The sequence below is a fragment of the Channa argus genome, chromosome 5, assembly GCF_033026475.1.
Source record: "Channa argus isolate prfri chromosome 5, Channa argus male v1.0, whole genome shotgun sequence".
Lineage (NCBI taxonomy): Eukaryota > Metazoa > Chordata > Actinopteri > Anabantiformes > Channidae > Channa > Channa argus.
The window spans coordinates 6,809,800-6,835,202 of NC_090201.1; the positions used below are offsets into that span (position 1 = coordinate 6,809,800).

Genomic DNA, 25,403 nt, shown 5'->3' on the forward strand with positions numbered 1-25,403 from the left:
CGCACTCATGTAAAATGTAAAACCTCGATCCTCACAGTAACTAGCTGTATAAATGTAGTGGAGTAAGAAATACAGTGTCAGACGTTAAAGCATAGTTGAGTGTAAAACAGCATAATAGATAAACTAGCTGTATTTAGGCAAAGTACTCGATAAAAAATATATTGTGATCGCTTCAGACAACTGTGTAATAATGGCAGACAGAAGCAGATTTAATGATTTGTTCATTTTTGTATCTGGTGCAGAGATTTCAGATGAATCCAACCCAAAACGTGGAGTGACTAGGACAGTGTCCATCTGTAGCCCAAGCTCTGTAGCTGAAGAGCAGCCAAAACCTCTGTGTACCCTGCTGCCTTCCTCCATGGAGACATGTGCAGTCTATGGAGGGAGTCATTCATTCACATCAATCAGCAGGAGTCAAAGTCTTCAAACCACAAAGGTCAACACCGAGCCAGATGGAGAGGGTGAGCAAACTAAAGTGTTGTGTTGCTGATTGATCGTCCTTTAATGTGCACTGAGACAGTTATCCTATCTTGCTTTATTTCTTCCTTGCTACCTTTCTTATCTATTTGAGACCTTTGTGCTGCAATCCTGTTGGCCTGCCTCTTCTGCCATCCACTGGACTGTCTCTTGGCCACAATGAGAGCGTGTAACGAGTGTGTCTGGTCACTCTGCTCCTCCCTGTGTGGCTGTGAGTCCACTGCCCTGCAGCCTCTCGTGGACATCACACACCACTGTGACCTCTGTAGATGTCTGGGTGTCCGCTGCTTCCTGTCTGACTGTCCCATTTGCGACATCTGCCTCCAGGCCACAGAGTGCCTGGACCTTGCTATGGAAATCTCTCAAATGCTTTATCACTAATGCTGCCTACCAGCAAATAATCACATCCAGACATAAACCAATAGGCATTATTTATTTGTTAAAATCTTCTGCAAGTCAACAAGACACAATTGTAAATTGTATGGTTAACAGTCATTGTTAGCACTCAAATTTATATGTCAGGATAAGACGTGGTTTGTTATATACTATTTTGGAGTATGATTACGTATGAGCAGGAAAAGGCTGACTTTACGTTCTTCCTCTTGTGGAATAGTACAATTTTCGGCACTGAGTAATGAAGTACAGCTGCTGTTAGCTCAAAAACAAATTACTTTGGTGTTCAGAAGGAACAGGACATTTTAAAACCTTATCACCCTCAATCAGTGGCAAACAATACTATCATCGAAAGGTTCAGATGCATTGGGATAATTTGTTTTTGTGTAACCACAGCTAAAAGAAAAGTTGAAAAATTAGGTGTATCAATAACTTGGAGGCTGTTTTGTAAGGAAAAATACAGTACGTCAGTGTAAAAAAAAAACTATACACATAGGCAGGTACACATTCACTAAATGCACATAAAGTTGTGTTAAACAACTAACAAACCGAAAGCCTTCCTAGAACAATAACTGTGGATTCCACACAACAAACCTTATTATTACAGAAGTGAGGCTAGTGGTTGGTTTAAAATAAGGTCAAAAACCCTCACAGTTCACACTACATTTAGCAATAATGCTAACGCTAAATATTAAATACACCGATCAGGTGTCGTTGATGTTGTGGCTGATCAGTGTATATCGTTTTTGATCATCCAAAAATGCCACAATCTTGGCAGAATATGCTAACCAATAAAATCAGTGATCACCAAAGTAAACAGAGACAATCACTGACAAGACACATCAGTCAGGAGAAACTACTTATCAAACTACTTTTCAGGTATCAAAAAATATGTAATGACCAACAGTACTATTACAAAAGGATAAATGTCTTCCATTTCAAATGATTCAGTGAATATATTCAAAAATAAAATGCTGATTTGTAAATTGTTACTCCTCCAGCTACTCTGGAAGAACTCCTGCTTTGGCTAACTAGCTACAGCAGCAAGTGATTTTCTACTGCTTTCAATGTTTATTACAAATACATGCAACCTGGGCAATAGCTGTCCACTGTGTGTAATAGTAGTAGAAACAGACAAAAGCTCTCATAAAATGCATAGACTGCCATAAAATAAGGTGCAATATAATTGCCCAAAATAAAATATTCTTATATACAATATGCAGTAAATATTTCACAATGTGCCAATTCATTTTACACAGATCCCTTCTGTAGCTGCTGGTGAAACAAACATGGATGAGCATGCAATTGCTATGAACAAACCCTGATTCCAGTCAGTTGAAAAAACAAAACAAAAAACAAACAAATATATATCTATATATATCTATATTTATATATATCTATCTATACTGTATGTCTGCATCACTTATTAGATTAGTTATGAAAAGGAAAACTCGGTTTTCTACAAATAAGCATACGATAAATCCAAGCAAACATTTTATCCCTAGTACATCTCTGAAGAAAATCCTAAATTATTCAACAATGTATTATGTATTTAATGCTAATCCCGTGACCCTATTGTACAATACTCTGTTTTTGTAAGATTGCATTTATAAAGCCAGATATAATATTCTGACCTGCTCCAAACAGGAATAATTAGGTTTGTATGGCAAAATAAAAAGAGGCAACATTTATGTTAATTCTGATCTTAATATTAGCTTGTTTTGCATTTCTAAGTTCAGTTCTACAGTCCTATAAATAGACTTATGATATCAAAGGATAGACTGCACTCCTCGACTTTCATGTCCATACCCACAGACACTGACTACCACACAGGGTTCATCAGAAGTCTTCCTCCATTTCAAGGCTGCTCCTGCGACTGCTGGTTTTAGAGGCACCTGGTGACAAAGGAGAAAAGAGCGGCTCAGCCATTCTCTCTGGAGACAAGGTGCATCCCTCATCCATAAGAATGTCTCCCAAACCGACATCAGGGTAGAGTGCCGATGCTGAGGTGTCTTCGAGCTCGGCGAAGCTCAGGCTGCCCAGGTCCAGGGGGCTGCTGAGGGTGACTCCTGCAGGAGAGTCAGAGGAAGGCGGGGACAAAAAGGAAGCTGGCAGACCCTGTCCAATGGCTCCAAGACTCAGCAGGTTTGGAGTGGAAGCTCCTCCGGCACTGGGAGGCAGAGACTGGCTGCTTTGTGGGACTGTCTGCTGCTGTAGCAGCGAGGGATCAGAGGAGATGCTGGTAGAGGTAGACAGACCATGTAGCCGTGCCTGCATTTCCAGCTCCTGCAAAGAACAGCACCACATTTAATTTCCAAGGGGATGTATGCATTTTGCACGTGTTACTCTATAATAAACCTTTAAAAAGTACATTTAGGGTTTGTCAACTACATATTTTTTCATAGCCTGAAATATCACCTATTCACCAGATTGTTAGGCACTTCCACTAACAAATCTCACCTAGTTAAGTTTTACATTATATTGTTTGCGTGCAAACCAATTTGGTTTATACTTAAAAAAAACATACAGCATTTGAACAAACAAAATGTTTTCCTTCCTACTGCCTTATAATTGCCTGGGACACAGCTCCTTTCATTTAATAAGACACGCCCAGGCATCAACATAAATTTCAGTCAAACACACACGATAACATACAGTTAGTGATAATGTTCTAAATACCTTGTCTAATAAATATTGTTGTGTTGTAGCATGTGCATCCTGGTTGAGCACAAGAAACAACCTTCACGGTATGTAGCCAAATGTAACTGCTACGCCTGGTCAAGCAATACATACAGCATGTGTTGTATTACAAGTCTTGGATATTCCACCTTCTAACACAGCTGAACACCAAACACGAACCTGGATGCGTAACATGAGACTGTGGTTTGCCTGCTCTAGCTTCTTCTGTCGCATCTCGATGTCCTTCGCTCTCTGCTGCTCCTTCTGTAACTTCCTAATGTAGTCTACAGAAGCTTTCAGAATGGTGCCTTTATTCCAACGCATCTCACTGTCATCAATGTGACATGACACAACAATGTGGAGGCAATGAAGAGAAGGAAAAATCGTTATTGTTTTACTACACAACAGTTGGAGACACTCAAAATTCACATTATATGTGTTATTCAGCAGAATATAAGGAATTTCCTAACAAAGCAGACACCACTTACGGATCACTTGACTTGGGTATCAGAGTACCTAGCTCTTTTATACGGTCATTGATGTTGAATCTCCGCCTCCTCTCAACTGTACACAAGCATAAATGAAGAGGCAGTGAGGGAACACAACGACACATAGGTTTAACTCTAACAATTACTGTTGTCACTAAACAAGCATTATTTGGTATACATGCAGATCAAGATCAAACAGGTTGTCCTGGGGTTAAACAGTCAAAAAGTCCTTAAACATGTAGCTTTTCTAGATGTCACATATAATCCATCTCTGTTTGTTATGTTTCTACATTCATATGAGCCATAGGAGTACAAGTGATCAAAATAAAATTCACTTACTGAGGTTATGGTTGTCTTTCTTTTGCCTTTCTTTTAATAGTGCTTTGGCATCTGTATCTGAAATAAAAAAGTGTATCAGTGTATTTATGTTATATGGCGTTTAAAAAACAAAAACAAAAACAAAAAAACCTCATGTATAAGTAAGTTATTGCACCTGTAATTTCCCTTTTAATTTTTGGAAGATCAGCAGGGCAGGAGTTGCTGACAGTGAGAGTAGGTGCTGCCATTCCAGGGCTATTATATACATCCAACAGGTTTCCTGGAAGCTATAGAAAAATACATACTCAAAACATAAATAAATCATAAACCATCATAAGTCACCAATTGCCAAAAACCCGCAAGCAAATATGTAAAAAGGATGTCTTCCCCAATCCTGCTTGTTCTAAACCAACCTGTTTCTTGAACTTAAAATAGAATAAGAGCTGTTTTTTTGTGCCATCTAATAATTGCTACTACATGCTGCACATTGGCCCAAATTATTTAAAAACATCTGTATTGGCAAATCCTGATCCTTCTTTGATATTACTGTACTGGTGCCGTTCTTAACTTCGCTTCTCTTCTTTCTGTCCCACTCTAGTGGAAAGGTGTGATCTGCTCACACAGCGTGGAGAAGAGCAGAGAGGAGGCTATATTATATTTGAAATGAGCACATGCAAAATATCTGCCAGTACTGAACCAACACCAGAGGGTTATCAAACAGCTGTTAAATGGACAGAAACATGCAAAAAATGCAACGCTTCTCATTTCATCCACCCTCCACTCATTGAAGTTTTTCCCAACTCTAAACTAGTAATAGTGTACATTCAATGCCACTGGTTGAGCCTGGCTAACACTGTATGTATAGATTTAGAGGTAGAGATTGTCCAGCTTAAAAGCTCAAGCCAGACTGAAAGAAAACACAAATTAGAATACATGAATTTCTCATGGGGGACAGAGGCAAAGGCAACACTGATGCCTTTTGGAACAAATTTCATTATAAGTTCTGACTTGCCATCAGAAAATACCCAGTATAAGAAAGGTTAAATTGGGATTGATGCTAGAAAAACAAACTTACAAATTTAAACACAATTTCATTAAACTAATTCTGTTTATATAATACAAACAAAATGTCATTTTAAGACACATTAACAACAATACCTAGTGCAATTTCAATGGGACAAACTGAAAAAAAAAAAACAACACACACAGAGCAGTTACCTCACTTTTTCGATTTTCCTCCAACAGCATGACCATAATTCCCATTTTGTGTTTGGCAGAAAATATCAAGTTTTGTTTGATTTTAGAAATCCCGTAGTTAACCTGCCAGCTTTAAAATGTGCCTGTTTTATGAACACAATGCACTCTGTTCTGCTCTTCCCTGTCTTGTATCCTCCCATAGCTTTACCCCACCCAGGCAGCACTTCTATGATGAATAGTAGGTGAGTGTCAGAAATGTATATTTACTCACAACAACTTGAAACTTTCATACATGAAAGACTATTTACATAAAAACACTATTGAGTATAAACATTATTTGTACCACACATGTGGTACAAATAATGTAACTCTGTCACTGTAAAATTCAAGAAAAAATTCAAACTCATTTGCAAAAAAAAAAAAACTTTAGTAATAATACCGTGCTAGGCAACTGAAGACCCGAGTCAATCAACGTTATGATGTCATCATTAAAACTGGATTCGAGACTAATGATGTCGTCGATCACATCGTCAATCTAGATAAAGAAGATCAGAGAAACACAGTAGTGTGACATTAATCAACATGCATTTATACAGTATAGTTTCCTTTTTTATTTAAACCATCTGAAAAGACTGAATGCTTAGACTAAACCTATTTAATGTATTGTATTTAATGTAATGCAATCTATACGAATCTGAGGGGTCTTATTTCAAAGACAGAGGTGTGCAGGAGAGCCGGTATGGTTAAACAGTAGGTGCAGTATTTAACATCATATTGTGACATCAGGCCAAAGAGGGGAATGACAAAAGGCATGCATCAGCACACTGGGACCTTTGGGCACATTATTACAGAACAAACAAAAAGTAATTAGGTAAGAAGTGAGCAGAAGGCTAAACTTTTAACTTCTTTAAAAATGCACTGTAGGTTTGCAGAACAGCAAGAAGTATTACAAGGCGGTGTAGTAGGCTGGACGAGCAAACTAAAGCATTTAAACCACTGGTATTAAGACAGGAATTTTCCATACTTCCTCCTTGTTGGAGCCAATGTTAAGCAGAGCCATAGGACTGTTGGGGGCACTGCTGGCAGTGGTTACAACTTCAGGGGCAGAACTGGACTGCGGCAAGGGTGATACGCCCAGCGTCTGAGTGACGGCCTTGTTGCCCAGAGTGGTGGAAAGGTACTGCTTCACCTGTTGCCTCTGTGCCTGCTGGATGTGGTATTTGGTTGGGTTCTCCAAGTGGGTCTGTACCTATTAATTTAAACACTTGTTAATGGACTGTGCTCTGTAATAAACTCACTGAATAAAGAAAACAAGTGATTAACGTGCACGAAAAGGAAGCTCTTACTTTCAGCACCTCCACTGGCACCTGTGCTGGAGGGGGTCTTGCAGCATTTGGGGGCAGTGTGACAGAGATCGCTGGAGTGGAGTCAGAGGCTCGGAGCTGAGAGGCAGAGGCCTGCTGCTGGGCCTCACGTCTCTCCTGCTCCTGGGCTTGTTCTCGCATCAGCTGCTGCCGCAGCAACACACGTGACGACATGGCTGAGGAAATATATCCAGATCTAGGGATGGAGCTGCAAAGAAGTGTTATATATAGTTAAGATCAGTATTTTAGACTCTGTAATGCCACTTAAATAAAAAATGGACCATAAATAGACAACGCTGTTTAGATTATACAACAAAACCAGTGCTATTATAGTTAACTGGGATTGAAAGAAAATATTAAAAATAGAATCAAATATACAATAAAGACAAATAAACGTATATACCATGTTTCAAAATGAACTAAAACTACATAAAAATGTCACTAACAAAAATGCTTAAATTACGTAAAAATCACTTGAGTTCTGCAGGATAAAGGGCCGTTTTTTCTCTTGTGAGGCCCTGTTGAATTTGATCCAGTGTGTGTCCCTGCTTACACAGCATTTGTAGAGTTCATTTTTTTGAAAGTATCTAAGAGCTGTTAGTCAACACAAAACGGGCACAAAGATACATTTTAACGTTACAGGGTGGATATTGCGTAAGTCTCTCCTTTTCATTTTTATTTGGCTCAGATCAGATAGGTTCTCTACTCTCAGACCTGACAGTGTTTCTATAGTGCTGCCCAGAACCTAAAGAGAAATAAATAGCAAAGACAAATAAACAAGTAAAAAAGTTTGAAAAGTTTACTGTAGTAGTTTCAACAGTTCTGTTGAAACTGAAAAGCTACAGTAAGGTAAATTGGAAGTTTGGAAAGGGAACCAGTTTCTCAAAACTGCTGACTTACTTCCGGAAGGCTCCATTGTTTTTCCCCCACAAAAGTGTGAATATGAAACATCTAAGAGCAAGACACAGTCAAAGCGATGACACCTCACAGATCAAGTTGCCAACATCCTGCATTTCAAAATAGCTTTCCACACTGGCTGTTACTGAACCTACTGCTAAGCTCAAGCTGATGTATCATTTCATATGTGCTGATGGTGTAAAGACAGGAAGGGAGATGGCTCAACACGTTGCACTGAATGTAGCTAATGAGGTGAAGCATAACTTTATAAAGAAACTACAGGATCATGTGCCCACAACCCATTGCTTACATTTCGTTTATGCATAAAGAAATGTCTGATGATTGACACCTTGCTGAGTTCTTACTATATATTACTAACAAGGAACCTGGCCAGGTCAGATCATTGTTTAACTATTACTATCTGGCAAAAAGCACAATCAAGAAACTTTGCTGTGAACAAAGCAGGCGTCAGATACACATCTGCATCCTTGAATCGTCCTGTTCACTTTTGACATAACGTTACCACGCTTACTAACCAGGTGGTTCTTGCGCAATTTTGTTGCGTTTTATGTATATAGTGTAGGCTCTGTAATGTTAGACTAATGGATGAGTTTTCTTAAAATTATTTCAGAACACGGTACAAGTTGTGTAACATGTGAGCGGCGTACATAACATTAGCTGTCTGTCAACATGGCTTCTTCCTGTGGGTCAGTATTATTGAATTAAAATGACAGTGGTCGAAGTGCGCTGACCAATTACAGTAAAACCCTGGTTTACTTTATGTCCCATTCATTTCTGGATAGTCCATTAACAGCTAAGTGCGTTTAGCGGATTTCGTAATCGCTATTTTCGCCTATTTGTAGCGTTATTGTAGCGCCGCGAGTTAGCGGAGTTCACTTGACAGCCCAGTGCTGTTCTGGGGCCCACGTCTGCGCACATTTACACGCTTTGTACGAACTTACCAGCAGCCAAAAGGAGGTAAGATAGTTAGAAATATATATTTGGAAGACAGTGGTATTTCAGCAGTAACCTAAAGATACAGTCGCGGCGAACTAAAAATAGGAAGTTGCATCTTAGCTAACGAGCTAGCCTGTCAGTTCCCCCTAACAGACATGACGCATAGCACTATTAAAAACAAACACAGATAAATCCGTACCGTAGTAATACACTTGTCTTGTGTAATCATATTCATAGATCCCCAAAGTCGTCCGCTTCCTTTGCCATTTCCCCGAGTCAGTGAACACGAGCTAACCACGGCGCTCAATACTGTTGTTTACCTCGGGCCGACGGGCTGAGGTCATCAGACGTCTATTACCCGGAACTTGTTGACAGCTCATACTGTAGTGTATTTTCAACACGGCCCTCGGCTGCAGGTGTGCGGCACGTTTGCTCCAGCTGCTCTGCTATTTTAATACAAACCAGCTCAGCTGCATCCGTAAAAAAAATTAAAAAAATGCTCATTGACGTTTGTAAGAGTCCAGCAATGGCTGAATTTTTATAACTAAAGGATATCTCCCAGCTACATTTTTACATGTGTACTGAGACACATTTAAGTGAAATCAAATACTAAAACCACACAAAGGCAAAACACAATGTATTTTTAATATTTTTTTTAATAATATATTCATATATTATTAATATTTAATAATCATCTGTCTGAAAATGAGAAGTCCATTGCAGATGTCAATGTGTCTGAGAGTTTGGTGGCAATTTTGTCTGCAGAAGAAAGAAACAGAAAAACAGATCAGGTTTACTTGCTGATTAATTATAATACATTTTAGATAAGAGAAAACAATGCAGTTAATTTCATAATGGAAATCTTTTTTGTGTCGGGAAAGGCTTCATCTCAGGTGTGTCAACAAAAATAATGCTGGAGTATATTTTATCTCCAAAAGGGTAAAGCCACAAATGGTCTTTAGCACTATTTATGTTTCTGTGTCAGTGAGAACTGAGTAAATCAAGTGAATTTGCCTTTTTCTGACAATGCTACCAATTAAGTTATATTAGAATACTATATAAGGAATGAAGGAATCGCACCATGAACGCACCACACTACTAAGAAATTGAAGAACAACATTAATCTGGGCACATATACAAACCAGCTCTTTTCTGTTGCCTTTTCTTTTTCTTGCTGGCAGCCAGAAGTGCCTGGCCCTGCTGCAGAGGATCTACATTCAAGATATCATTCAAATCTGGAGCCCTGGATGCAGCATCATTTGCAGGCAAGTCAGTCTTTAACTTCTGTGATTTTATCTCCACTGTCATGGGTCCAAACTTTTTTAAGCGAGAATAACATCAGAAATAAAGAGTGAGTCAAATAAACCATTTTACAATCATTAGGGGTGTAGCATATTGTAATTCAGTCAAAACTTAGTGTTAGCACAGTGTTGTTTCTAACCTCTGGGTCCTGGTCGTCCTCCATAAATTCTGTTTCGTCTTTTGATTCTGGTTCTTCCACTGACTGTCTTTCTATTTCCAGGTCAGATGGAGCTTCACTCTGACCACCTTGTGTCATTCCAGTGGTTTCCATGCAGAATCCCATTTGTACGTCAGGATAAAATGAATCTAAAACACAGTCATATCATTCAAATCCAGATATGCAGCAACTATTGTTTAAATAGGGTGTTGTCAAAACAAATAAGACAACATGAAGAGATCAATATAATCTTAGGAACCACCCACCTTCCTATTCTCTAAATTCATGTATCTGTGATATTTTTTTAAACCAGTGCCAACATGGACAAAGCATGTTTAAAAGCCAATGCTGAAAAAACATTTTCTCATTTCAATTCAGAGGTGTCTAGCCATGCAGATTATTTAAATTTATCTTCTGAGAGCTTCAGATCCCACCAAACAATACTAAAGGTGATTTCTGGGAATTATTTTAAGTAAAAATCATTTTGTTCTGTGTGTGTTCTTTGACCATTTAACGTACCTGCAAGAACCTCCTGATTTCCTTTTTCAAGCTCATCCCAGTCAAAAGCTTTCCCCATCTCGGTAACAATTTCAGCACTGACATGTGTGGGGAGGGTGTGCGTTTCTGGAGGATGCGTGAAGTAGGTGATCCTTCCTCTAAATAACATTACATACTCAAATTAACACACTGCATAATTCACTTGATTGTCATTCATAATGTTATCAATTCTGACATTGTACACACCCTGTCCAATCCGTTAACACACTCTTTGCTGCTTTATCAGTGTCAGGCAGTCCTCCCTTTCTTAGCTTGCCTTGGCGTCGAGCAAGCAATGCCAAAAACTCCAAAGCAGTGTGAAAGTCTGGAACACCATAGTGCTCCATGATCTGTACATCCAGCATTATTAGTATAATGGTGTTGAGAGACACAACGTGGCAACAGAAATATTACTCGCAAGGATGAGATGACAAACCTGTGCCTTGTTGCAGCGTCGCAGGATGGCTTCAACAGGTGGAAGGGGATCTACGAGCTGTTCAATTTTCACACAGTTACGAAGAATCATTGCTGCGTCAGTCGTTGAAGTTGCCATGACGATGCCAGGGCAGTCCAGAAGCTTGATATGTTTGTCCAAATGCACCTCTTGAAGACACCTAAATCCCACAGACCCATGAGCAAAACCAAAAAAAAAAAAAAAAAAAACCTCCACTGAAACAACTTATTGAACACTTACTTAGTAACTCCAGGTGTGGCTCCAACACTGCACGCCCGTGCCCGCTTCAGACTATTGATCAAACTACTCTTTCCCACATTAGGAAAACCTACAAAAACAGCAATGAGAATTTTTTTTTTTAATAATTTCAAATTATAAACAAAAAAAAGCTTTTTAATGAATCAAGTGCTTACCTACAACACCTACAGTGATGGCTGTCTTTATGTCTAGGTTGCGGCAGTAGTTGCCGAGTAGTTTCATTAAACAGTCTGCACCAACACATGCGCTGCTGTTGAGGAGCTCTGTGGTGGCTTGTGTCACTGGAACATTGCTGCGTTTCTGGCCATAGCAGAAGACAGAGGTAAAACACTGGAGTGTTTATGTAAAACTGTTTTCTTGTGTAGTTTTAAGCATTTGAGACACACACATTTTTACACTGACAAAACAAATAATTAACTTCATACCAAGTTTTTGTTCTGTTGTTGAGTAGATGCTTTGAAAGCTACTGTGGGAAACTCATTACGAAGGTACTTAATCCACTTTTCCACTATTTCCTTTGACACCAGATCTATAATCAAGAAAAAAACAAAGCAATTCCAAAGGGTCAAAAAATTGATTAATTGTCAAAAAATCCCACGAAACCTAAAGCCTAAAACCAATAATAAATGTATGTTACTTAGTATTAACATCTAATTTTTAATTTTGCATCTGTGCCATAGCCATTTTCTGCTGTGCAAAATCTATTAAAAATACACCAGTGAACCACACCTATTTGCTGAGTGACAGTAGTTTTTAACAGCTATACAGTAACAACGGACATCTCTTTCACACCATCCTGAGGTCAATGTGTATGCTTGACAACATAGTTCACAATGTAAAAATTCACCATCTGCTCTAACCTTTCAAATTTACAAACTTAACAGTCTCCCATTCATTGTACCATTCTCTTTCCCCTTCCTTGACATTGCTAAGCATTGATTACAGATAGTAAATTTATTGTGGAGGCTAACATATGTTCATATTTGGGGTACTTGATACTTCTCACTATCAATTGATGGGTTAACTTAGTGTCAGCTTTCTCCCTGGGACTCACCTTGCTTAGCATGTCTGTTGTATGTGCTGTTCTGAATTCACTCAGTCGTAAAAGTACGCTTCTTTGAATCAGTCCCAAGCTATACACTCACTGTAAAAACAGCCACTTGTCAAAGCACGTGCAGTGACCCCTGCTTTACAGGAACTGCTCTCGAGAGAACATGAAAGTAATGGTCGTTATTAGTCTGTGAAATTGTTTACAGATAAACCACAGTGCCCCTATTTTTTGAAATAAAGAAACATGTCACACAGCTATAAGATGTGACTCATTGATGTGTGTTTAATAGCTTCCAGACAACAATGGAGGTCTACAGCACAGGCAAATAAGGTGAATCCGGCATTAGTTACACAACTAATACTTAGCAAGATACATTTAGTGTTGGTTTTTGTCTTTAAGAAATTCACTGACCTTAAATATATAAGGATAACAAACCATGTTCTTTCATTAAACCATTAAATATTTAGCACAAAAACATTGGTGCATTTTTTTTTTTTTTTGGATTTAGTAACCTTTATTTACCAGACAGATCTGGTGCGCTGGATATGCAAGAAGTACTTTGTTATCCAATCAAATATACAGAAAGATAGGCAATAATGCTAATTTGATAACTTACCAATTTTATTAAGGACTAAAACAATCTTCTTGTTTGTCCCACTTTGAATGACTGCCTGCTCCACCTGAGGACACCGGCAGCCAAGAGGGTCACGTGCATCCAAAACCTCCAAAATTACATCTGCGGCCTCTACTACCTTATAAAATAAAAACACAACAGCTGCTTGGTTTATGGAAGCATGTAATTAATGTGAAAAAAGAAGGGGGGGGGGGGGGAGTAGTTACTTTATCAAATATGTTCCAGTTTGTGAAATGTATAAGGGATGTACCTTTTTGAATTCTCTGTAATATGCCTTTCTTGAATTCTCATTTTCAAAATTAACATGCTTCTCTAAACTCTGCAGCTCAGTCTCCTGTGAACGGAAAGCAGAAACCAGAAATCACCACAATTAGCATAGTAGGCAGTCACTCTAACGGAGTCCACTTCCACTGACATTAGCTGACATTTTACCCTCTGCTCAAACTCTCTTTGTCGCTGTAGGATGTCACTCTGAAAGCTTTGCAAGTTCCTCCTCTTCATCATCTCTCGCTCTCTAGACATTTTCTGCTTTTCTTGGAGGTCTTGGAGCTAAGTAGGGAAGATAATATTAGATACAATGGTTTACCTTAAAAAAATAATAATTTAATAATGTAACCTTGAATCCAAGTACAGACATGATATTCAAACATATTTACCCTTTGCTTCCTGATTTCTTCAGGCCTTCTTTGATCTTTGACATGCTGCACAGTTGACTGCTCTGTAGTCTTTGTCCTCCCTGATGAATCACCCTTTTGTCCATCTTTAACCTGGAGTCAAATGTTGCATAATAATGTATTTTGTGTAGTCATTACATACCATCTCAATATAACCGTATTACCACCACATATATGAGGCTTTGTAAAGGCTTAAAGAGTGTGTTTTTCCAGTTAGGGTGGCTTATAAATACCTGCACAGTAACTCTGACTACACTGTAAGAAAGTGTACAAAACTTGTTCTGAGCAAATAAACTGCAGTTGTTCCACTAAGCTAAACTGAGTTGGTATTTTTTTTTTTTTAAAGGAACAGTCTGTATAAAATAAAGTTTACTCATTGTATTCCTCTGACAGCCCCTTGCCAGCAGTAGTGCAGTAAAACCAGTGTGACACTTTGCTCTTGAGAAGTAAGAAGCTGGAGGGATGAAGGGAATTAATTTGAAAGTAAATTTATACTTTGAAGATTCAACAGCTGGAATAATTTATTTTGGGATTAAATCAATTGATAAAATATAGCTCCCAGTTTGCATTTCAGAGTAGGGAATTAGAGAAACCTGATTTCTGTTGGAGAACGCCGATTTCATTGCCACGTACACATATAACTAGGTTTCCAATCAGCTTTTTCCAACTGTGCATGTGCGTAACAAAAGGCTGCAGAGAAGTACCTTGTAGAAGTCTAAATAAGACACTTTCCCCTCGCTGATTTTATTTTTTGAAATTCTCTTTGTGGATGGGCTGCGTGTATCTCCCACTTTTTCACTCAAAATTATGAAGCATCATTTTCTGTCACTATACAGTTAAAATATGTGCACCACGCTTATATTAGAGGTGGAGGAAATATCAGGTTAGTCTTGCTCCATGTATGTTTGTGTATCCAGTAACCAGATTAGTTAAGTGTGTGTAAACACCGTTCCTTGATTACCTGAGAAAGCTCATTTCTCTGAGTACCTTTGTTATGCATATAAACGCAGTCATTGACATAAATACACAGTTTGAAGAGACACTTATTTTATCTATTTGGAGTCGAAAGAAAAATGGACCAAAAAAAGAGTTTTAAAAAGTGCAATAAATGCATAGTGATTCTAAAAATCAATGAGCAATTTTGTGTGATTCAGATTTTTGCCATAATTTTGTAGCCCTACAAGAAATAGTCACATTTGTAACGCAACACAAAGTTAAGGAAGATTATCAAACAGAAAAAGGCATTTGCTTCTTCTCATGGAGATTTATTATATACATTATATATATTATTTTATTATACTGTCTAAACTGAAACACTGAGATTCTTAGTTAAGCAAATACATTATGAAGAAAAAACATAGTTGCATTTTTAACAAACATGCATTACCAATGAGGTTTGAACACACATAGTTCATACAGCACAGCCATTTCAGTTGTTTCCAAAATAAATAAATAGCATTTAGATTAGCTTCTTCATTTGTCCATTGAGGTTGGTGGGGTTGGGTACAAGTCAGGTGGTTTCCACAGACCATGTTGTCGACAGCAGGTTTATAAGTAACCACAGATTTTTCCTGAGACCGAGAATATTACCATCTAATTCTAAAACATATGCATAAACACAGAGATGATCTGGCCAAATAATTTACCATACAGATGTAAATTAGCAGATTTGACTGTGCTGGGGGAGACTTAACATTAATGGCTTTTGGGATTTAGTGTCCATCATCTATGACAATCAGATAAGCCTTTTCTTTGTTTACAACCACATCATGTGTTGTCTGCCATTAACAAGCTTCAACCTCACAAAGCATCTATCTTGCCCTATTTGAAGGTCATCAGTTTTCCCGAAGACATATTTATACAGTATGTTATACAGATTTTAATGCCACTATTTAATTTCACTTTAGGCCTCATATGCCCTTACTGTTGCTCACATTTTCAAACAAAGACACGTGTCTGACACAAATCCTTTCTGTTTTCAAAGGCTAGGTTAAGTTATATATGAGCAACAACAGAGGATGGTCAGCGGTTAGCACAGTCACCATTGCAGCCAAAACAACAGGAGTAAAGTTAAGTAACGTTAGCAGGGCGCCGTTTACCTTAAATTTGCCGAGGAAGCCGAGACGTTTGGCTCGCTTTTGTTCTGTAAAATGTAAAAATAACGTCAGTGTCCATTTAAAACGCCCAATTTTATTTAATGACTACCTGACATTCGTCAAAACCTATCAAATACGTACTAGCTTTGGACATTTCTTCTCCGACTTCACGGTTCACGTGTGCGACTACAGGGTGGAAATGCGCTTTCTCTGACGTCACCTAAAACATCCGCCTAATTGTCAAAATAAAAGAGCTCGGCCAACCAATTCAACGTTTTCCATTGTTACATTTTTTCTTTCACGAAAAAAAATAACAACGTATGACAATTTAGTGTAAACTACAACATTTAGAAGGGGCCAACCGATCAACCAATCAATAAATAATTATCAACTGCTGGTGGCATTAAAATAGTTGAGGGATCACTAAAAATAAAACATCCAAGTGTGCGGCAACTCTGCAGTTAACTCTATCACATCTTTGTTGTGAGAAAACATTAATCTACTACTGGTGTTAACCTTGGCCTCTTCCTGATTCTGCCCTCTAATACCTTTAATTTATTTTACAGAGGGTTGTTGTACAACAGTACACACAGTACATGGGGTAGACTATTGCACAATTTAGTATTCATATCCTAAAAGCACAGTCCCCCTTGAGCAAACAGTCAACCAAGATGAGCTTGTTGAAGAGGTCCCAAAGAGGACAAGAAGTCACAGGTTGTGTCATGTTTAGAGAACTGCTTAAGATCACTGTAGGCACTTTCTTGTTACAAGGCCCAAAGCAATGTAGTAGATAGTGGGTCCTGGGGTCACAAGATCTACAAGAAGGTGCAATAAAAGGGTTTTATAGCTTCACAACTGACATCTTCAGATAACCAAGAAAGGGACAAGAATGATGACTGTCAACTGCGTGCACCTGGTTTCTTCAGTCATGTTTTGTGAGGGTGGTTCCTGTTTTGGGTTTGAGTATAAATAGAAGGGGTTTGAGAGATACAAGTCAGAAGAGACCAACATCCATATGTTCTTCTCCATGCCGGCATGTATTAAACTGAGATGGTTCATCACGCTGACTTTAGTAACACTTGACTAAGGAGAGAGACAAATTTCTATCACACTGGTCAGAAAGCTTGAGTTCTCTAGAGGGTGAGTGGGATGTAAAAGCTGACCCGTTAAGTTGCTAAAAAAACCTATTAGTAGCATTTTGGGCATGCACAGAAAAGTGTGAGGTCTCGCTGACATTACAGTAATTGATTCATAACTTTACTTCAAGGTTGAAATAAAGGCACTTTCTCAAAATTAGTAAAAGACAGAAATAGCTTGTCTGACTCCCAATATTCAACTGCTGAAAACAGAACTCAACTTGCTATGCACTTAAATCTTTATTATTTCATTTTTTTGCACTTGCATGTCATGAATCAGAAACACTTCTTTCTCATGGCACTTTGCTTTAATATTTTCTCCTTGACTGATTTTATTCTTGCCTTGTACATCACTTGTAAGTTGCTTTGGATAAAAGTGTAATTTGTAATGTATCATTATGAGACAGAAATCCAGGGAAGGCTCCAATCTGCTAGCCCACTGATCCTCTGTTGAGATCCTACTAACTATAGACACATGCTAATGCTATGGTTTTTAGTTCCATGTCATGTAAATTAATAACTTAATACTTAATATAGACATGTAAGACATCTAAAAAAAACATGTATTTGGAACCCTGAGTAGTGAATGGAAACTAAAAAATTTATGTTTTATGTTCACAAAATAATATATCCAGACAACCTCGTTTTGAAGCTGTATTGCATCAAATGTCTTAGCAAAAAAAAGGACCTGGACCAACTAACATTATAAAGACTATATGCATGTCTCTCCTACACTGAATACTTGCAATAGGAGGCCATTGGTATATGTATAATGTTTTGTGCTGGAGAAACTAAAATAATTGTCACACAAAAAACACTAAATTTCAACCTTTTTTAGTTCAATTTGCGTTTATTTGCTTTATGTGCTTTTTTTCCTTTTTTATATTTGCAAGAAATCTATACTTTTTCTAAAAATTGAGATAAAGAAAAAAAATACATAATATCTGTACAAGTTATAATGGTTCTCAGTTTTTTCCAAAATGGAGAACACAAAGCTTTATGCAGGAGCCACGGAGGAAACCTCTGTCTTTGATGTAGATACTTCAGAACCATCATCCACTTGTTTGCCAAAAAGCTGCATGATGCATGAACGGAACTGATAGAGAGAGAATACAAACGTGTGATAAATGTAAACCAAACACATCTGATTTATAAAGAAAGTTGCTCACTGCGACACTGTGACTGGTGCTCACCTGTCGGTTCATGAAGACATAGATGACTGGGTTGTAGATGGTGGCGCTCTTGGCAAAGTATGCAGGCATGGCAGCAGCCAGAGGATGGAAGGCATATCCAGGGTTAGCCGCAGCAAAGCAGACAAAAAAGGTGTAAGGTCCCCAGCAGAAACAGTACACTCCAATCATGACAACGACCATTCTGGACACTTCTCTCTCAGCTTTCTGGGTTGATTCAGATTCCTTCTGCTGTATGGCAACCTGTGATCGACAAGTCAACACTGGTAGAGTCTGCTTGGCTTTAACTACTTTATGCATGGAATAAAAGTGCAGGTGACAGCACTTACAGCACGGATAGCCATCCAGACAGCAAGATAGCACAAGATGATGACCCCCAGGGGAATTATACAACATGTAATCATAAGAGTAATCATGTAGGACTGACATCCAGGGTCTTCATTTCCACTGAATACATCAGGTCCACAGGAGGTCTTCAGTCCATGAGGCCAGTATCTGGCACAAGAAAGTGTTCAGTTTTTAGTTCATCTTCCAACGCTCAAAGTTTTTTTCCCACTTATTGTCTTCACCATTGCATGTATAACTGTACATTATATTAGTAGTATTAAAAAAATCAGCAGGCTACCTGCTCCAGCCAAATATAGGAGGAGCACACCATATTGCCGACCAGATCCAGGAGAAGATAATTCCAGCTGAGGCCCATTTAGCATCAAACTTGGTGTTTCCAAAAGGTTTGCACACAACAATCCATCTCTCCCAGGAGATGATGGCCAGAGACCATAGACCAGTGATGCCTATATTAAAAGGTAATTAATCATTTATAATTTTAGACATAGATAAGTAAGTACAACTTCTTTCCCCTTTTCCGTTAAAGAGAATGAAAAGTGACCACTTACCACAGACTGAGACAACATAGCCCTCAAAGATGCACATGGGGTGACCCAGAATGAAGTAACCAAAAAACTGGTTGCATACACTGATGGTGCTGGCAAAAACAGTCTCCGCAAGATCAGCAACTGCGAGATTGACCAAGATCCAGTTCAGAGGATGACGGAGTTTCTTGAATTTTGCTGTGGCCACTAAAACGAGACCGTTGGTGAAGACTGATGCGACGACCACAATAAACATCCAGAGTGTTGCAACATGGTAAATCCAGCGAGGGGCAATGTGGTAATTTGGACCTTCAAAGGGACCTAGAAACCGAAGTAATCACATAGGTCTTTGAAGAAAAACATTACACTACTTTCTCATTTAATTATAGCTTATGTGTAAGTTAATAACTGACTGACTTACAAAGCTTTGTTAAATTTGTGCTAGGCAGCCAGCCTTTGGTTGATTCTTGGGTGGTTGTTTATGCTTTAATTATTTTTCATTAATTCACACAACTCAAACTAAAACTTTTTTACAATTCACTGAAATAATCAACACGCCCAGCAAATCATTAAAAAATATATAAAATAACAACACTCTACCTTTAGTGTGATTGGCGTTAGTGTAGACGAACATAGACTCTCTCGTTGTATCTTCATGGTGTCGCCTGGCAGCAAATACCTGCTTTCCCCACTCTTCTGCCATTCTGATCTTAGAAGGAGGCTCTCAGCTGTCAGCCTTTTTTTGTCACTTGCAACCTCCTTAGGTGACTGATGCCACACATCTGACATTAGCTTTTATACTTGTGTTTTTGACCCCTGATAGGATTAGTTGCCATGCCGCTTGGCAGAAAAACTTAACCACAGAGCAATAAAGTTATTTACTGTAATTAAGCAAAACTTAATTAGGTTAAGACAGAAAATAGGATAAGATTAATCTTGTTTAGCAGTGAATTTCCACCCGCTCAGTTAAAATTTGTACTACTGGTGTGGTTACTTTATCTGATAGAAATTAGGCTGTATTTACAAAGTTTTAAAATACATTTTATTAGAACATTGTTACTGAAATGATTTTCTAAAGCTCAGTGATAAAGATATGGTGTTATTTGTTAATAGGTTGCTGCATATTTGTCAAGACTATATATTTAATGTAAATGTCAATAACATATTCACAACCTATTTGACATACACAGCATGTTTGTTTTCCACCATAATAGTCAATCTTACAATAAAAACTCCTCCTATTATGAAAACCTTTTATGGTTTGGTCAAGGTACTTTATTAAGTCAGGTACAGATGTTGGTCTACTTTAATTCAGCAAGAGGGGCTGTGGTGGCTGTAGCTCAGTTGGTAAGGCTGTCAACGGACCACAGGGTCAGGGGTTCGATCATTGGTCAAGGCTACGTGTTGAAGTGTCCTTGACCGAGACACAGAACCCCAAGTTGCTCCCGATGGGTCTGATGAGCACCTTGTATAGCGGTCACCACCATCGTTGTGTGAATGTGTGTGTGTGTGTGTGTGTGTCAATGGGTGAATGAGAAGCAACATTGGAAAATGCTTTGGATAATGACACAATATAAGTCCACAGTGACTTCAGACACAATGTATTAATTTATATTTAACCAATGCAGCAGTCTTTTCCCTAAACTGCTGTTGCCTTAAACACAACCACAGACAGGACACTGGATCAAAACCCATCATACTTTTGATTTGAAGATATAGAAATAATAAGAGATCGAAAAAACTTTACTTGTGTTTTCTCTGATATTTTTATTTCAGTTTCTAAATGCTTCCAATTGTATGTATACATTTGGAACACACATACATACACACATATGTGTGTGTGTTGCCTTAAACACATGTGTGTGTGTGTGTGTGTGTGTGTGTGTGTGTGTGTGTGTGTGTGTGTGTGTGTGTGTGAAAATCAATGCATGATTTAAAGTTAATTTTCTAAATTACAAAAAACCTAATTCTTTACAAGCACAGAATGTGACAGGTATGCTGTGGACCTTGGTGGAGACAAAAGGACAAACAAGTCTTAAAGCTTAATTGGACAAGTATAAGTTCTACAGATGGGACACTGATAGTCTCAGGTAGTGACGTGATAAGACACCTTTAACTCCTCCAATTAGAGGGCTCACTGCAGTAAATGTCACATTAGAGAATGTCCTACTTAATGAATTTCATCGCAGTTCTCATCCTATCAGACACATCCGATTGGATGAAATCACAGAAAAGACTGAACCTCTGTGCCCTACTGTTATACGTGACCTAAGCAACATTAAAAAAACAATTAGATTATAATTTTATGACATAGTTCTGGTGGTTTGTCTATTGTGGTCCTTTTGGTAATGAAATCACGTAAATAACAAGCCGTGTAAATGTTAATGAACAATTAGTAAAAATAAATTTTTATCTATTGTATGTTATTGAAAATACTTAAGATTGCAAATTAGTACTGAACTAGTAGAGTATTGAAGTAAACAACGTTAGAAAATCCATTTTAAAAATAAAAATAATAAAGTGAAATAATCATTTTTGTCTCTTTTAAATACCTAGGGCGTAACATAAGGAGTTTTTATTTTAAGGCTGACATATTTTGCTGGAAAACAAACATGTTGTCTACTTCAAATATGTTTTTAATATGTTTTTGACATTTACATTAAATATAGAATGTTCACAAGTATGCAACAACTTATTAACAAATAACAACATATCTTTAACACTGTGCTATTAGAAAATGATTTTAGTCACACTGTTCTTATAAAATGTATTTAAAACTAGTCTAGTCCAGTTTACAAACTTGCAAGGCAGAAGTGAAATATATTTCCCTTTTAGGAGAAGTTAGGTTATCTTAGCAATAACTAAGACAGGAAATAATCTGTCCGTAAATAAGCATATTTACACAAATGATTTTGCACATGTTATTTGTTAGCTAGTTAGCTTTCAGGGACTGTTAAGACAAATGTCATTACCATATGGAAAAAGTGACATTTAGCAAATATATAGACCAAGAATCATTAAAATTAAGGGGAAAATCACATAAACTTTAACTTACCAGCAAACTTGAACAGACAACATACAGTATAGTGTACAGAATAAAGCAATATGCGCATCAGGTGATTTCAATTTCATCTCATTTGATTTTATAATATTGATCAACTGGTGGAGAGCTTTAATTTCATACAGTATGTATGAAAATTTCTGCAGACCTATAAATTTGACCGAACAATGGATGATAAAGTTCTCTGTATGTGGGTGGTAACATAATATCTCATTGTGTCTCTTGTTCGTTTGTTAGTTTCATTAGAAATGTTGGGAGTGTGGACTGTGTTTGTTTCTTTCTTGTACTTGATAGTTTAAAATGTCCCTCAATGTCCATAAAACTGTGACATTGTCTCAGCCTCAGCAACCTCGGAGAACAGAGAATCAGTGAGCTCCATGGTGTGGTTGTTACTTTACTCCAATTAAAGGGTTCGCTGCAGGAAAAGTACCTGTGTACCTAAAGACTGTTTTCACTGTTTTGGTAATATGCAAATTACTGATAAAAATGTGTCTCTTTAGCTTAAGGTTATGTTTCTATTAAGGATAAAAAATACTATTAATCAACATTATTAATAATATTGAAGCATGATTATTTTGGTGAACCCATCTTTTCTTTTGGAGCCACAAACACGGGAACATTTTCCCTAATGTTCACCAGACAAAGTAAATGAATAACCTCTGTGACCCTGTAGACCACCAGGCTGAGAACATGATGACTTTTCAAATGTTTTGTCAAGAAGTTAGATACAGACATTGTGACACTTTAAGATTGACTGTAATAAAACTGATGAACATTCATGTAACTTTCATGTAAAAAATGTGTTCAGTTCTTAAGTTAATGATCAAATAACTGCAAAACTTAAGTTGTACTTTGTGTTTAATTTGGCCATGCATTACTTTTTTAATTTAAGGGTTATTTAGCTAGTAATTCCTTAAAATAATTAGGGCAAAATTTGTATTTTAATAGATTTGTAATTGTATTTGTATAATAGAATGTAGCTTGCTTGATTAAACACTCTCACATATTTTTAAACCTAATTACCATAGTAGAAGTTACTTAGGTGCGTAGCAGCTGTCATTTCCCCTTGTTTTGGTACCTTAGACCATGTAGGTAAAGACTTCACATCCCTGCAGACATAATCAGATTAGAGGGCAACCTCAGGTTGTTCCATGAAATCAATTAAGTCCATTACCTCCGGCAAGTTCACTCCGCAACCTTTTAATCTCTGTGCAATGACAGTTCACTTCAGGAAAAGCAGAGGTTTGCCAAAGCTGCACTAATGGTTTAATCCGGTGCATCAGTGATTGTCTTAAGTACAGTTTCCTTATAGGAAACGGCCTCACACATTTGTTAAGAGCTCCACGTGGGACAAAGACTTCACCTGAGGAAACCCTGATGAACTGAAGAAATCTGTAAACTTTTCTTCTCTTTTACTTTATTTCTAAATCTGTTTGTATGCATGTTAGTATTTTAAAGTAGAATTATTTTTGCTGTACTTTAGATTCTGGCTTTCCCTATTTAAAATTACAGAGTTAATACTAGTTAATATTTTCTTATACCTCTTGCCATTTTCATGTGGTGCTATGATGTTTTGGGGGTAGGTCTGGAATTCCGCTAGTTCTGAACTATTCATGTTTGGTAAAAGTTCACTACTAGCAGAATTACCAACGATAATCTCTGTAACCACCATGTCCATATGTGAAATTCAGCTTTACATGCTTGCTATTTGAGCACCAGGTGGTCAACTTACGTAGTGTGTTAGTTTCTTAGTTTATTACACTTGTGTGAAGTGAACTGAATCCACCTTTGCTCATCCTACGATTGTGTGTTCACTTCACATCAGGTAATAATCTTTTTCAGGTTTGTGTGCATATTTTGTTAATCTCCTTTTAAAGAGATGATGACCAAAAACCCAGGTCCAAGCCGCTGTGAGAGTTATTCAGACCAAAATGTATACCTATGTCCATCATTTCCTGAAACTACTTGAAGCAAGTACCTTGAACCTTGCGGGCAAAAGGTAAGAAGAACTAACAGCTGCTCACTGTCTAAAGTTTGGATGACCTCAGGTTCAGCTTTCATGAAAAACTCCAGTTGTATCAGTTGTTGACATCTGCTGCCATTTGGAAAGAATTTGAATTAGTTGTTGTTTCTTGTATTAAAATGGTTTTTAAAGTTTGTATCAATTTCTTGAGATTTGAATGATGGGTATGGGAATATTTAAATATGTTTTTTTTTTAATAATTAACAGTGTAACTTGGCATATCTATTAATTTTTTTTTTGATGGTCAGCTATAGATAGAGAAACAAGATAGACCTCAAAAACGATCAGATGACTCTTCTGAAAATGAAGGGTACAGAGGCGTATCCTCTTTGTAGCAATACATTTTTGGCAATGAAAATTCTCTTAACGGCCCCTTAAATCTAGCTTAGCCTTCCTTTAACAAATAACAAGTGCAATGTCATTTGTGTAGATATGCTTATTTACGTCCAGATTGTTTCCTATCTTAGTTATTGTTCTCCAAAAAGAGAACTATATTTCACTTCTGCAAAGCAATTTTGTAAACTGTACCTTTTCGAATATGTTCTTCTAAAACCCAAATATCTAATACTTAACAGCAGAGTTTCAAGGAAATAAAAGTGAGCTGAAAAGATATTTCACCAACAGGAACAACACTATTAGCCCCAACAGTGAAAACGGAACATAGACATTTAAAGTTAGATACGTACATCGTGACCACCTGGGCGCCAGAAAAATTACGGACGGTTGTGGGAGGTTGAAAACCTCCATTCAGCTGCTCAGACATGATGATTCAGTTTGTTTTTAGAGCAACAAATTTGACCTATAGTTTCAACATTAGCATTTGGCATAAAGATGCAAGCAAAGCTAGGTAAAGCAAGAAGGATGATCAGATTTTAAATAAACACATTTTAGTTTGAACTCTGGAAATCATGCACTTTCTCATCCCAAGTGTAGGACAATGACAATCAATGCGGGTTATCTTGGAAAGCTAATTCTCAGGATGAATCCCTATTTCGCTTAAGCCCTTTTGCCACTGTACATTTTTGGCACAACCTCCGACCTGTTTTTTTTGTTTTTTCTCATAATAACATGCCCCTAGGTGTAAGTCTGCAGCTGCTCCATAACCCCACCAAGTTTTTTCTTAAGACATTAAAATTCTTAGTCTATTTGGTTAACTAGTAATACATTAAAAGTAACACAAGTGATAAG

At 37.6% G+C, this 25,403-nt stretch overlaps 3 protein-coding genes across 4 annotated transcripts; all 3 read right to left on the reverse strand.

Moving 5' to 3' along the window:
- Positions 1–891: 891 nt before the first annotated feature.
- tfe3b (transcription factor binding to IGHM enhancer 3b) lies at positions 892–9,129 on the reverse strand. The gene is made up of 9 exons (XM_067505109.1): positions 8,970–9,129; positions 6,899–7,124; positions 6,577–6,801; positions 5,992–6,087; positions 4,531–4,642; positions 4,377–4,433; positions 4,038–4,113; positions 3,730–3,877; positions 892–3,156 (listed from the first exon to the last, which is right to left on the reverse strand). The coding sequence occupies exons 2-9, from the start codon at positions 7,088–7,090 to the stop codon at positions 2,710–2,712; spliced, it is 1,353 nt and encodes a 450-aa protein (XP_067361210.1). The 5' UTR covers positions 7,091–7,124; positions 8,970–9,129; the 3' UTR covers positions 892–2,709.
- Positions 9,130–9,408: 279 nt separating this feature from the next.
- gnl3l (G protein nucleolar 3 like) lies at positions 9,409–16,165 on the reverse strand. 2 transcript variants are annotated; one of them, XM_067505759.1, is made up of 15 exons: positions 16,075–16,165; positions 15,937–15,980; positions 13,820–13,930; positions 13,596–13,712; positions 13,414–13,497; positions 13,146–13,281; positions 11,904–12,007; positions 11,634–11,778; positions 11,461–11,548; positions 11,203–11,380; positions 10,974–11,116; positions 10,749–10,885; positions 10,212–10,378; positions 9,913–10,087; positions 9,409–9,529 (listed from the first exon to the last, which is right to left on the reverse strand). In XM_067505759.1, exons 1-15 carry the CDS (start codon positions 16,085–16,087, stop codon positions 9,462–9,464), a joined length of 1,710 nt encoding a protein of 569 aa, XP_067361860.1. In that variant the 5' UTR covers positions 16,088–16,165; the 3' UTR covers positions 9,409–9,461. The 2 variants fall into 2 exon arrangements, with proteins under 2 accessions (XP_067361860.1, XP_067361859.1); XM_067505758.1 differs by having other exon boundaries at positions 11,634–11,808.
- A 1,901-nt stretch (positions 16,166–18,066) lies between these two features.
- LOC137128089 (red-sensitive opsin-like) lies at positions 18,067–19,834 on the reverse strand. Its single transcript, XM_067505781.1, has 6 exons — positions 19,732–19,834; positions 19,156–19,452; positions 18,885–19,053; positions 18,589–18,754; positions 18,263–18,502; positions 18,067–18,165 (listed from the first exon to the last, which is right to left on the reverse strand). Exons 1-6 carry the CDS (start codon positions 19,832–19,834, stop codon positions 18,067–18,069), a joined length of 1,074 nt encoding a protein of 357 aa, XP_067361882.1.
- Between the last annotated feature and the right edge of the window lie 5,569 nt (positions 19,835–25,403).

Bases quoted from the DNA above. Each gene is read 5' to 3' on its own strand.
- tfe3b (XM_067505109.1), bottom strand. From the start codon at position 7,090: ATGTCGTCACGTGTGTTGCTGCGGCAGCAGCTGATGCGAGAACAAGCC. The intron at 4,643-5,991 runs GTATTATTACTA...ATTTTTCTATAG, and splicing joins GTCTTCAGTTGCCTAGCACG to CTTCCAGGAAACCTGTTGGA. The intron at 4,434-4,530 runs GTGCAATAACTT...TTTTTATTTCAG, and splicing joins AATTAAAAGGGAAATTACAG to ATACAGATGCCAAAGCACTA.
- gnl3l (XM_067505758.1), bottom strand. The intron at 11,549-11,633 runs GTAAGCACTTGA...CTGTTTTTGTAG, and splicing joins CATCACTGTAGGTGTTGTAG to GTTTTCCTAATGTGGGAAAG. The intron at 9,530-9,912 runs GTTTGTATATGT...TTTCTTCTGCAG, and splicing joins AAGGCAACAGAAAAGAGCTG to ACAAAATTGCCACCAAACTC.
- LOC137128089 (XM_067505781.1), bottom strand. From the start codon at position 19,834: ATGGCAGAAGAGTGGGGAAAGCAGGTATTTGCTGCCAGGCGACACCAT. The intron at 19,054-19,155 runs GTAAGTGGTCAC...CTTTTAATATAG, and splicing joins CTATGTTGTCTCAGTCTGTG to GCATCACTGGTCTATGGTCT. The intron at 18,755-18,884 runs GTAGCCTGCTGA...TTCTTGTGCCAG, and splicing joins CCTATATTTGGCTGGAGCAG to ATACTGGCCTCATGGACTGA.